The sequence below is a fragment of the Cenococcum geophilum genome, assembly GCF_001692895.1.
Source record: "Cenococcum geophilum 1.58 unplaced genomic scaffold K441scaffold_1, whole genome shotgun sequence".
Taxonomy (NCBI): domain Eukaryota; kingdom Fungi; phylum Ascomycota; class Dothideomycetes; order Gloniales; family Gloniaceae; genus Cenococcum; species Cenococcum geophilum.
The window spans coordinates 5782095-5794655 of record NW_027137559.1 but is presented as its reverse complement, the minus strand read 5'-3'; the positions used below and the strand labels follow the sequence as shown (position 1 = coordinate 5794655).

General features: G+C 44.9%; 2 protein-coding genes across 2 annotated transcripts; one reads left to right on the top strand and one right to left on the bottom strand.

Annotated features, from left to right (window-relative positions):
* The first annotated feature begins 3278 nt into the window (after positions 1-3278).
* On the top strand, positions 3279-3614 carry K441DRAFT_11252 (uncharacterized protein). The gene has a single exon (XM_067639969.1). The coding sequence runs from the start codon at positions 3301-3303 to the stop codon at positions 3511-3513; it is 213 nt and encodes a 70-aa protein (XP_067510596.1). The 5' UTR covers positions 3279-3300; the 3' UTR covers positions 3514-3614.
* Positions 3615-4123: 509 nt separating this feature from the next.
* K441DRAFT_650697 (uncharacterized protein) lies at positions 4124-10919 on the bottom strand. Its single transcript, XM_067647075.1, has 6 exons — positions 10540-10919; positions 8453-10450; positions 6852-8340; positions 6689-6789; positions 4465-6616; positions 4124-4394 (listed from the first exon to the last, which is right to left on the bottom strand). Exons 1-6 carry the CDS (start codon positions 10884-10886, stop codon positions 4254-4256), a joined length of 6228 nt encoding a protein of 2075 aa, XP_067510595.1. The 5' UTR covers positions 10887-10919; the 3' UTR covers positions 4124-4253.
* Positions 10920-12561: the final 1642 nt, after the last annotated feature.

The following is a 12561-nucleotide window of genomic DNA, read 5'->3' as shown; positions in this document are numbered from 1 at the left end:
ATAGAAGGAATACGTAGATATTAAAAGGGATTAGCCTTAGTTACTACTAATTATAGTAAATAGGTACAACGGACCTGCCTTATTTACTTAGTAGAATAATAAGAAAGTTATCCCTATATTTTCTATACTTTATAAATAGGAGGGTATAAAAGGCTCTTACTTATAGCGTTAATTTCTAATTACTTTAGCTTTTACTTTTATCGTATATAAAAGCTAGGGCTTAATACTTAACTAGGTGGTTTTAGATATTAAGGAAAAGAATAAAATAGCTAGGCTAACCTATATAGCAATCTTATAAGTTAAGAAGCTTTTAGGGCTTATATTTAAATATAGGTTTAATATAAAATAATTTTAGTTATCTATAAGTAAGTGTTTGTACCAATTTAATGGTATAAGTAAGTCATATCCCGGGGCACGAAATACGTATAGTATCGTATGCTCTTTGGGATGGTGGTGACTGTCGATTCTATTGAAGCAGACTACGTGGTCTATATACTGATGCGACCTCCCCCCTAATTAGTCAGTGCTTCAGAAGTGCACCAGACGCGTAAGCGGGTGGTTAGTGCACCAAACGCGTAAACGCGTACTCGGCGTACCGAACGCGTAAGCACGCGGTTGGTACGACAGGTGCTGTAATTATACAGTAAGACTAAAGAGGTATAATAAGAAGATTTTGTACGGAGGTAGTAGTAACTACTTATAAACGACTTTTCCTAAATAGGAAATTATATACTGGCTTAGAGGTAAGCAGAGAATATAATATTTATCTTAGTTTCCTAATTTTTAAATAGCTTAACTACGAAATCTATTTTTTTTTTTTTTTTTAATTTTAACCCCCTTATCCGTTCTACCTTCTTATCGCTTTTAAAGCTGTTAGATATATATATAATGGTATATAGGGAGAATTAGCAGTATTGCCAGATTAATATTGCTGCTATCTATAGCGTTAATTAATTTTTAGAATTTTTTAAGTTTTTTTTAAAGGGCGAAAATGTTACTTATATAAGGAGTTATATAACCTCTAAGAATATATACTACTTAGGACCGCATATTAGCAGCCACGACTTCTTTATACTCTAGTTAAGATTTTATATATACCGCACCTAGAGCTACTTATAATAACTATTACTTATAAATCTACCAATTTATATATTAAAAATTAGATATAGTTAGAGCTGTTAGTAGGGGTTATTAATTGCGCTCCCTATAATAAAATTTTGGATTTTAGTAATCTAAAGTCTAGATTATTAAATATAACTAACTACTAAGGCTGTCGCTACCTTATAACTTACTATACCTTATATATATATATAGACTTTTCTTTACCTATTAAACCAACGGATAATTAACCTTAGTTAACGAATATACCTAACTAATAAATAAACTAACGAATTAAATTAAAAGTTTGGAATGTCTAAATAAGATTCTATTAAGAAGCTAGCTGGACCCTAACCTAGACCCTTCCTAACCTATTAAATTCTAAAAATAATAACCTCTACTAAATTAAAAATTAACCTTATCCTTAATAAGCTATCCGATTGGATTTAATAGTTCTTTATTATCTAAGATATAGCTAAAACTAACGAGGTATAGTAGTATATCGACCCATTTAAGAAGAAAAGACGATCTTTTAAAGCTAGAACTACTAAGTTGGCCTACACTAAGGGACATACTACCTACGGCTATATTAATAGCAAAGCTAGACCTAAACTAGCTTACTACCTATAACTAGCTCTATGCCGAATATAAGAATAATTTACGCGTACACTAGAAGCAAAAATAGGATATTAAGAACTATATCGTTCGCACTATATCGGTAGCCTACCTTCCACTTATTAATAGCCTTAGTAGTTAATTATATTAAATATTTAAGGCATCTCTACTACTATAGTAGCCACTATAGTAATAGAGACACCCTATACTTTAGTAAGTAATTAAGCCCATCTTATACAAGAATCTCATGCTATTAGTACTTACCAAATTACGTACTTGTAGGGCCTTCTCCCGTCTATAAATACTCCTTCTATACCTTTTTTTCTTCCTTTTTTCTTCCTTATAAGAGCTAGAGGTGCTCTAATACTCCTCCTTAGTCCCTATTAAGGGATTTATTAGTTAATATAGCAATATAGATAGCATCGGATAAGGAGACGGGTAAAAGAGAAGATAGAAAGGACGGAGGAACCTCCAATAGGTATTAGTTAAGCAACATTAATAGCTAGTTTTTATTACCTAAAAATTGCGTTATATAATAATATTTGGGAATATAAATATATACCCTATCTTATACTTATACTACTACTAAATATTCTAGATTTTGTACTTAGAGCTACTTATAATAGGTATTCCTAAAAGATCTACCGGTTTAAAGCTCTATAATTAAACGTTATTAACGTTTTATATAGGGGTCGTCGATTAAGCTCCTAGGACACAATTTTTAAAGTTTAATACTATACCAATATTACAACCTTCTTGCAATAACCGAGCCACCCCTAATCTCCTCCCCTCCCTTTCCTCCCTCCTATTACTCGGCGCTAAGCTATTATATTATTACTAAGCCATTATATCGTCGTACGTCCGAACTAGGTAGGCAATAACATGGTTAATAGTTATTAGGTATTAAAAATATTCAGTATATAAAGCTTTAAATTAGAATTACAATCTACTATATTATATCCTACATAGAGGGCTCTGTATTAAAGCTCTGCAGTCCAAATATATGCTATATTCGTGACTAATATATTCTTTAGGCCCGGCTTAAGTAGGGCGCCTCGGTTACTGTAGTAGATCCTTACCTAGCAGTAACTAAGGCGCCTTAATCTTACTACTACTTCTGAATTAAGTAAAAGCTCTATATGGGGGGGTCCCAGGGGGTCTCCCCCTGGAAAACCTCATTTCTATATATATTAATTAAAGTTTATATAATAAAGCTCTAAATTAAAGCTTTGGGTTAACTAATTGGCTTATTACACTTGGGTCAAAATTTGCGTTGGGGACCAACGTTCCGTATATTAGGGGCCGTGCCATACACGGGGCATATAACGATGCTAAGCGCGTCTCCTACCATATTCTGCTATATTCTACTATATTCTGCCGGGGTCGGGCTATACGGGGAAGGGGACGCACGAGGTATGCAAATACAGGTAACTCTCCCAACATTACTCCTAATCTGTCCGCCCAGGATAAGTCCAGAGAAATAGGACTGGAAGTTGACGACGTATAGGTCAAGGCAACGGCTATAATGAAACCATCCTGTACAGTGAAATTCAAAATCGGCTTCACCCCGGAACGCTCAATGATTTTATGTTGACTCACATTTCCAGGTACACTAGCACCATCATGGCTAGCTGTGCTTCAGACCCTGCATTAGCTTACTTCCCCTGCTCGGTGTACTCCCCCTATTCACTCAGCACTCTAACGAGGTTGTTTATGCTCGTCAGTATTTCAGGGTACCCCTTCCCCAACACCTTCTCCTTCAGCTGGTGTACCTCTTCGGCCTGGGCATACTTCCCCTAATTACTTAGCACCACAGCCAGGTTATTTATACTTGTTAGTGTTTCGGAGTGCTCCTTCCCTAATACCTTCTCTATTAGCTCTAACACCTACCATTACGTTCCTTCTGCTGCTTCGTACTGCCTAATGCTATACTGATACCACCCTATATTGTTTAGTAAGGTAATCTTTACTTCTCTCTTTGTGACTTTCTCGCTTAATGATAAATGAGTATGCTGTTAAGGGTACCATTGCGTCAATCTCTCTTCTTAGACGCCCCTGGCAGTAAAAGGGATTTAGGAATATTTTCTCGCATTAGACATGCTATAAAGGACAAGTATTCTATAGCGAGTAGATCCTGTTGACGGACTTAGTTAAATGAAATAAGGCACGTTGTTGCCATAGGATTCTCTATGCCCCTATGCCTTCCCCGATCCTCATAATTTTTGATAACCTACCTAAAATTGGCAAGAAGTTTTATAACTTGTAGAGGAACGAAGTAAAAGTACGTCTTTAAAATCGAGGTGTGGTGCGGTGAGATGGTACTACGGAGAATAGGATGGCATACATTCCCTTACATGAGCGGCAATTGGTTATAATGCGATATCAAGTAGTGTGAAATCTGAGGTTTCAGTCGTAGAGGCTGTGTTGTAGGATGGCAAAGGGCTCCAGAGTGGGGATCAGGGCCAGTAAATTCTCCAGACAGACATCGCCCACATGGGCAGTCATCAGATGGTCGCTCTTTTGAATCTAAAATAATGTAACTAAGCACCACCAAGCTCAGCTTCTAAGTCTTCCGCTCTACGGACCCCTTGGACAGGAGTATGATCATGACCTCCGATCGGCTCCTCGCATTGCGGACATCGAGCTTCTTCCATTGGCATTCCACAATCTCCCACCGTGAACTGTGATTTTAATGGTAGTTAGTACTTTCGGGCCAAGTTTTCTAGAGGTCATAAACCGAGAGGGTCTTACAGGATGATTATTCCGACAATAATACCAATGACCTGTCCCCGAAAACTGCCTCGCCATAGCTCTATAAACCTCCCGCTTTTCCTCTGTTGTCACAAAACTATAAAAAGTCCCACCATTAACCAACCTCTTCGCCTTTTCAGTATCGTCCTTCAGATACGCCAACGTGCCTGGATATCGCGAACAGAGAGTTTCACATTCCTCTAAACTCTCCCTCTCCCGCAGACGCGTTGAGGTCTCGGTGGCCTCGTCGACTGGTTGGCCTTGCGCTCGGGAATTGCTGAGCGAGAGCATGGAGAATAGCGCGTGGTAGACCCGCGCTTCCACTTCTTGTTGTGGGAATTTGGCATTTCGACTGGAATTTATGAGTGAGAGACATCTGTCCATAAGCCCTTTAATCCGGGTTGCTACCGCACTGCGCGACGCCGAACGGATACGTGAATCGATGGTGTTGTTACTGTAGATTGTATCAAAATCCCAGAGGATGGCCCAGCCGAGTCGAAGACTAAAACATTCGCCGCGGAATTGGAATCCGGTCTGGATGACCGACTCATCAAGCTCGAAGGCATTTGTTGTTATGTCCCGCTGTCTAGCGACCGCGGAGGCGAATATACTATTCACCCTCCCAAACGGCTGTTCTGTCTTCGCCACAGATTTGGTGAATTTGTTGATACGTGTTTGGAGCCGGGTTCCTTCTGCTTGGTACGCCTTCAGGGAACTCTTGACTTGATCCAAGTCCCTGGACTCGCCAACTGCCTGTGACCACTCCAGCATGAACTCCCTTCTCTCACCCTCAATCTTCGTCTCTCGTTTCTGAATATCCTCCACCAACTCCGCACACCTTAAATTCGCCTGTGCGACAAACCTCCTCGTTGCCTCGTCCAGCAATGCCTTCTTAACGATCCGGTTATAGCGGTCGATATCTCTAAGTGGCATGCGACACTCTGGACATCCTTTAGGCGCGCTCCCGGAAGTTACTACCCGCTGCGACAATTTTGGGCAGACGATCTTGCCCGTTCGGGAGTCGGTGACATAGTGTTGAGTCAGTTCCATAATGCCATCAAGGCTGGAAACCGTGTAAAAGTGTCCACAGGAGAGGAAGATCAATGGATTCTCGTCAATCTCGATTTGGCCGTATTTCTCAAACATAATAAAATCGACATTTTGCTCAAGGATATCCGGCGCACAGCAGATCCGGCAAAACTTGGAATCCGGACACAGCTCCCCACAAACCCCTGGACATTGATGTCCACAAGCTACCAGCTTCTTTTCGCAGCGACGATCGCAAGGAATGATATCACATGGGACCGCGCACGGCATACTGCAGCGATCGCGTCGGTGACCACAATTCCATCCACATTTCTCCGCGCAAGGGGGACACGGATCGCTACACGTCTTGGGGCATCTGTTATGTCTGCAACGTACCTCACAGGGGCGATTGCAGGGAGAACAGGGAGTGCTAGAATGACATGGTTGATCGCAGGTGTGCGAACAGGTCGTGAACAATCGTCCGCAGGGAATGTTGCAAGAGCCGTGATCATCAATCTGTCTACACCTCCAGCACGGCTTTCGGCAGCTGTGCCCGCAAGGCAGGATGCTGTCGCATGGATGCGAGCATCTGATATCATTCGTGCTTTCACGACACCGTATCGTGATATTATGGCCACAGCCGGGCATTTCTCGCGCCACAGGCTGTTCGCATTTCATGCCGGCAAGATTCCCCATATGTTGGCATTCCACCTCCTTGGCCGTGTGTCCGCATGGAAGCACAACATTTAGGACCTTTTCGGGACATTCCCCGCACGGGGCATTGCATTTCCTCGAACACAAATGTTCACACTCCCTCACCCTTGTACACAACTCCATACACTTAACCGCTTCGTGCAGCGTCGTGGAATGGCACTTAACCGCGCAACTATGTCCGCAGCTTAACCTCAACCCACATTTCTCCGCACATCCACCTTCTGGGGCGTGGATGGCGAAGTCGTCAGGAGAGGAGACGTAGATTTTGTTATTGGGGTGACGGGAGCAGTGGAGCTCTAGTTTTGGACCGATATTGCGATTTTTTTCTAGCAGTTGGATGACGGATGACCACATTGGGACGCGGGAGGAGGTATTGGCGTCGCCGATTATGTACATACCGTGTTTGGCGCGACTGGAAGTGGCAGGTAAGTTACTGACTTACCATTGGATAGGCAGGTGTGGACTAGGAAGTTCCAATGCTTACCTCAAGAGCACGTTGATTCTGTTAGGCGTCTTGAGAAACCCGCAATTTTGATATATGTTGCTTCGTACTAGGGAGACTATGACAACGGTTGCCTCTTCGCCCTGACAAACAAGCAGTGTGGGTATTTAGTTGCCTAAGGCAATTGAGTTGCAAGTTCTCTTACCTGAAAATTGTCCACGCTAGCCATCCTCAACTCATCCAACAACTTCCCTTTTCCCACCATCTGCTGCTGCTGCTGCTGTCGCCCTTGCGGCGGCTGCTCCTTCCTACCACCGCTGTCTCTCCCATCCGCCTCCACCTCCGAGGCATCCAGATCCGCCAAATCCCTCTCCCCAATAATCAGCTCCATCAGCTCCCCCAACATATCCCTCAATATTCTCAACTGCCCCACATAAGGTGTCAACACTGCAATTTCACCAGGTTTATACTTCCCTTGTCTACAGAGATGCCTCACCAACGCCGTCACCATTTTGGCCTCCCACATATTCGTCTTACTTTGCATCGGCTCTTCAGGATCACTGGCGTCTTCTATGTTGCGGTGGTCAAGCCAGAATAACCTGCGTTTCATACCGGGAATTTCAGGGTACAAAGTCGTGTCAGGGTGGTCTCGGAGTTGAGGGTAAAGAGTCTCGCGAACGAGGGTGGAGATTGTAGGATGCATTCGTCGCTGATGATCTAGCTGCGCGATAGGAAATCGGCCCCCTCCCCCTCTTTCCCCCTCTCCTCCGTTCATGTTCCAGTCTCCGAAACGCGAGTTAGCTAGTCGTTCGAATAGTGATTCATCGAGGTTGTATTTGGGCCCTCCGCGGTCGTATTCCATCGAGAGCTTAAGGTTCGAAATTCGTGGACGCAATTGAAGATGATCCCCAATCAATATCGCATGCTGAATCGACGGCAACAGCACAGTGAGAACATGCGCTTCCAGTACCTCTCCAGCTTCCTCACAGATCAGAACCTTAGCGCGAAGACCACGCAAAAGATCAGAATTATTTGCCAGGCCGATGGTTGTTACTCCCACAATATGAAATCGGTCGAGAAATTGCGTATATGATTCGTTGAATAGAGATGTGTATAGTTGCTTCGCCGAGGAGTGTCTATGCATTAGGTCGTGGAACTGTTGCGAAAGTTCAGCGAAAGCGGAGTCGTGCCAGTATTGGTATAGACGAGTGCGCTCCAAGTTCGTCAGCGTCCAGATCTCCACAAGGAGCAGCTGGTCGATAGAGCGTTCGACGTCACCACCGCTCCAGTCACCAGGTGCATCACTGGAAACCCAAGCTTCCATCGCAGCATCATCCCCAAACTCGGAATCAAGGCTAACCCCACCACCTTCAGATCTGCCACCAAATATGCCCTCCGCCTGCACCGGAAACCTCTTCTTCAAAAACCCCTTCACTACCCTCGCACTGCTCTCTTCAGCCTGTCTGCACACCTTCTGAATTTCCGCACTCAACTCCCCCAAACTCGCCCGACAATCACTTATCCTCTTCCCCAAACCTCTGATACGTGGAATTTGTCCATTTTTCTTGTAGTTTTCGAGTGAAAGGGCTTCCAGACGGGGAGATGGACTACGAGAGCCAATTCGTAAGATATTGGTGACACCAGAATTGAGAAGCTCGTGGAGAAACTGATCGAGTGCATGATTGGTGTAGCAGCTACGCAGTTCAGTTAGCTGTTTAATTCCTAGATATTAGTGGGTGGGGAGGTGAGTTTAGGATTGTTGATTGAATAATCAAGGATGATAGAATTACAACCAAAACGACTTACACACACAAAATCGGTCCTAACCCCAACAAGTCCCTATTCTTCAGCAAGCACCTTGCGATCTGTATTCCTACATACGACTTCCCAGTCCCTGGAGGACCCTGGATAAGGGCTACTTCATGCCTCAACGCTGAAACCATCGCAACCGCCTGGCCGGTATCCAGAGTTGTTACTTCAGAGAGCTGTGTGGATAACATGTGGGGATCGTGGGAGAGTGAGATAGTTAGTGGTGTGGTAGTACTGTCGCTGTTATTGTTCGTGGATGTGGGGATACAGGAGAGGTCGAGAGTAGCGTTGTTTAGAAGGTATGCGGGTGGAGGGACAATGATTTTTCCGTCAGTATAGGTTGTCGCTGGGTCCTGAGTAAATGTGTTGTCGTGCACACGGGGAGCTAACCAGGTAGTAAATGGAATATGAGCTGGGTCCTTGTGTAGAGATTGAAGACATCGCAGAACTCCCTCGAAGGAATTATATAACACAGAGGGAAACTCAACGAGGATGAGCGGTCTGGATGACGAAAATGAGCGTCTGTTGTTGCTGGCTAGGTAGACAAGATTAGACAGATCGACCTTACAGGTCGGACTTGCTAGGCGAAGTGTAATCATCGCTCTTTTAGCATTGCTCGCTAGATCACGAACATATCGGATTCCCGAGGGGCTGTGCTGCTCATTATGGTCCAAGGTGCAAATCTCCCTCGTTGAAACTAGCAAGAAAATCACAGTCATATCCTCCTCCTCTTCTCCATTAATGAGGGCTAATATTGCCCCCCCTTCCCTCAACCCCCGGGACTCGCGCCACCATTGTTTTCTCCTCGTCAAATTTAGATTCCTTGCCCTACGGACCTGGTCAAATTCTATCTCAATCCCCACTCCCTTTATCGAGTCAGACTTGATTCGCTGGATCTCAACGCCAAAGTAGATCCGAACTGGAGTTGGACTGCCATCGCGCAGGATTTTGCGTTTGATTCGCCAATCGGGATTGTGAACAAGGGTGTTCCAATTTTCTAAAATCAAGCGGATGGAGTCACGGAGTAAACCCGAAGTATCCTCTCGTAGAAGGCGAAACTGGGAGTCAAGGAGTCGAAGAATACCCGTTTCGTGATGTTTGGATGGGGAATTGGGATTATGCCGCGTGGGAAGGAAATCTAGTCGCTGATCGCAGAGGATTTCGGAGAGCGTGGGTAAGATTCTAATACCCGAAATGAGTGCGTGGTCATTGTCATGGCGGGGACCGAGTTGGGAGAGCTCGCCAGGAAGATCGACATGGAGCTCGGGAGGGCACCATTCCGGCCGCTGCTGTCGAGAATCAGTTGTGGTACGAATGTTAGCTGCGTTGGAGGCAGAGATAGTGTCCCCCATGGAAAGTATGTCTTTGATCTTGAGGATATTCTCATGTGTAGAACGGACGTCGAGACTTGCAAGATCACGGTTAATGTCCTCGACGTGGTAACAACCGCAGAGCTGTTCGACGACCCCCCTAAACTCTGTCTTGATCGCAGCCCCCTGGTTAAGCGTCAAAGTACTAAGCAGCGCCTTCGTTACCAGCAACAACGCTTCTTCAACCTGTAACATTTCATCCTTAGCAATACTCCCGTTTCTGCCCTCCACTTCAGATATCATCTGAACTAAACAGTTCGCTATCTTCTTAAAAAACTCAACCCCCCTATTACCATCGTGTCCATAAACGACATTATATATAGTTCCCACCGCTTTCTCAAGCACAAGCGAGTGCCTAATCTCCTCGTGCGAGATAAGGCGAAGAAACAGGATGCAATGAGGGTCGAACATGGGATTTAGAACGGTGTAGGACGGGGAGAAGTCTGTTTCGACGATTTGTCGGATTCGGGCGAGGCCGCCTTCAGTGGCGAGGTTGTTGACAAACGTTTGTCTTGACTCTGTGGAGATAGTGACTGCTGAAAGGCCTGTTTGAAGGAATTCTTGCATTTGAGCTGCCGATAGTTCTGACGCTGCCCGCTGGTTGAAGCTGTTGAAGCTGTTGAAGCTGTTCGATATGGCAGGTCAACTCAAGGTTCTGCTTAGAGGTCCTTGTTGGGACTAGATGTCTCATCCACTGATGGTGCAACTACTGACCTGCGTGTCCAGTTCATCTCGCTTCCCATCTCAGTAGCACGGCCACGACGTTGTGGAAATCCTCTAACGGAAGCCGCGGACCTACCAAGACCAGATCCACTTCCTCGCCTACCACGCCCTCCTCTCCCGCCATCATCCCCTCGGTCGGAATTTGCATTAGCAGCTCCCCTACTACCACCACCAACGGTTGAATTCCCACGACCAGGGGCTCTTGGTTTAGGCCCCCGACCCCGATGAGCACCACGACCAGCTCTTTCGCCCGCTGCACCACCGCGACCGCGGCCTCTTGTGTGACCTGCAACTGCGTTGCGGTGACCTCGCGGGTTGTTGCTGCTGCTGGTGTCCATACGCGGGTGTCGGCTGGCTGGAGTACTGAATTGATAGATCAGTCCGGTCAAGGAAAATAACTGAATCGGACGGAGTGAGAAAGGCCTACTAAAAAGAGCGGGGAAGGGTTGGATAAACTGAACCAGTAATTTAAGCACGGCGGACAAGCGAAGCGAACTTACGCGCTAAGCACTGCGTACTTCAAGACCTCAAACGTCTTTCCGACCTCTCTCTATGAAGATCTTTCTGTCTTGAAATTTCAGTTGTTTTAGTTAGAAGTACGGGGATTTGTCATTGTCAAAACGAATTAGAATCCTTGGCATGTAGATCCCCATTTTTTGCACCTAAACTTACGTGTAAAGCCGTGAGAACTCTATTTTCCATATTAAGATTGCGTTATGATTAATATATAGTTCCTGCCGTTAACGTAGATGATAGGGTTATGACGGCGTTATGACGGTGGATCTACCGCCTTCCTGATGTAGATGGAACACCAAAATACTGCCAAATACCTCAGAAGTAGCCGTTAGGTCGTGCACGATAGTTAGGTTGCCCAACAGATTAACTCCAATTGTATTCTGAGATTCACTACAAAAAAGAGAACTATCTAGGTAGGGACTGTAGTCCTTTAAATACACAATACTGCGCCTAAGAAATATACTGAGAACGTTGGTACGTCAGTACGTCGGTACGTCCCACGTTCCCACGTTCCAACGTTCCCACGTTCCGAACTCGTAACGTGACTGGCCACGTGACTCGGCTTCCCCTCGTCCCATCGGTTCCAGCGCCTCCCGTGCTGTCTCAACCAACCTGTTCATGTCTCTCCTTAGTAGTCGTACTACTGCCGATATAAAGTCCCTAACATTATCTATTCTATCTATATTAATAGAGGCTAAGCGAGTGTTTTTAGGTATACGGCGAATAGTCTTATAGGACTGTTGTCACGGCACTGGCAGAAAATGGCAGAACTTTGCAGTCCTCCGTACTGGCAAGTTGCCACAGATTGCCGCATATTGCGGTCACGTGACGCGAAGATCTTATAAAACATCGAGCGGCGCTGCTCTTCTTCTCCTTTCCTTTCCCTAGCTTTAGATCCTCGTTTATAGACAATCCAATCGTACAGGCTTGCGCGTCCCTCTTACAGTACTCGTGCCTCGATTAACTAAGTCGCTAACATTATTTAAAGCTTATCTACCTTTCTTCCTAAGAAGGAACTTAAATTCTTATTTATAGACAATCTAATTATATAGGCTTACGCGTCCCTCTTGCCGTACTCATGCCTTAATTAATTAAGTCGCTAATATTATCTAAAGCTTATCTACTTTTCTTCCTAAATGTCACGGGACACCCCCGTGACACCTTGCACACGTCCACCTGTTTCCACCGACTCAGCAATTAGAGACCAACCGCGAAATGGCAATCTAACGGCAATCTACGGTATTCTGCCATATTCTGCCAAGTTCCACCAAATTCTGCCAAGTTTTGCCAGGACTACGACCTAAACCTTATTCTGCCCATACACGTGTTAACCAAGCAACCAAGTCAACGATATATGCCCTTTCTTCCCGTTTTCCTACTTTCTTTCCCTACGTAACGTCTTGACTTCCTTACACAGTTTATATACATAGCTTAATAATATCTACCTTGCTATATATTATCGTCGCTTATACTCACTTCGTGACACTAAAAAGGGAC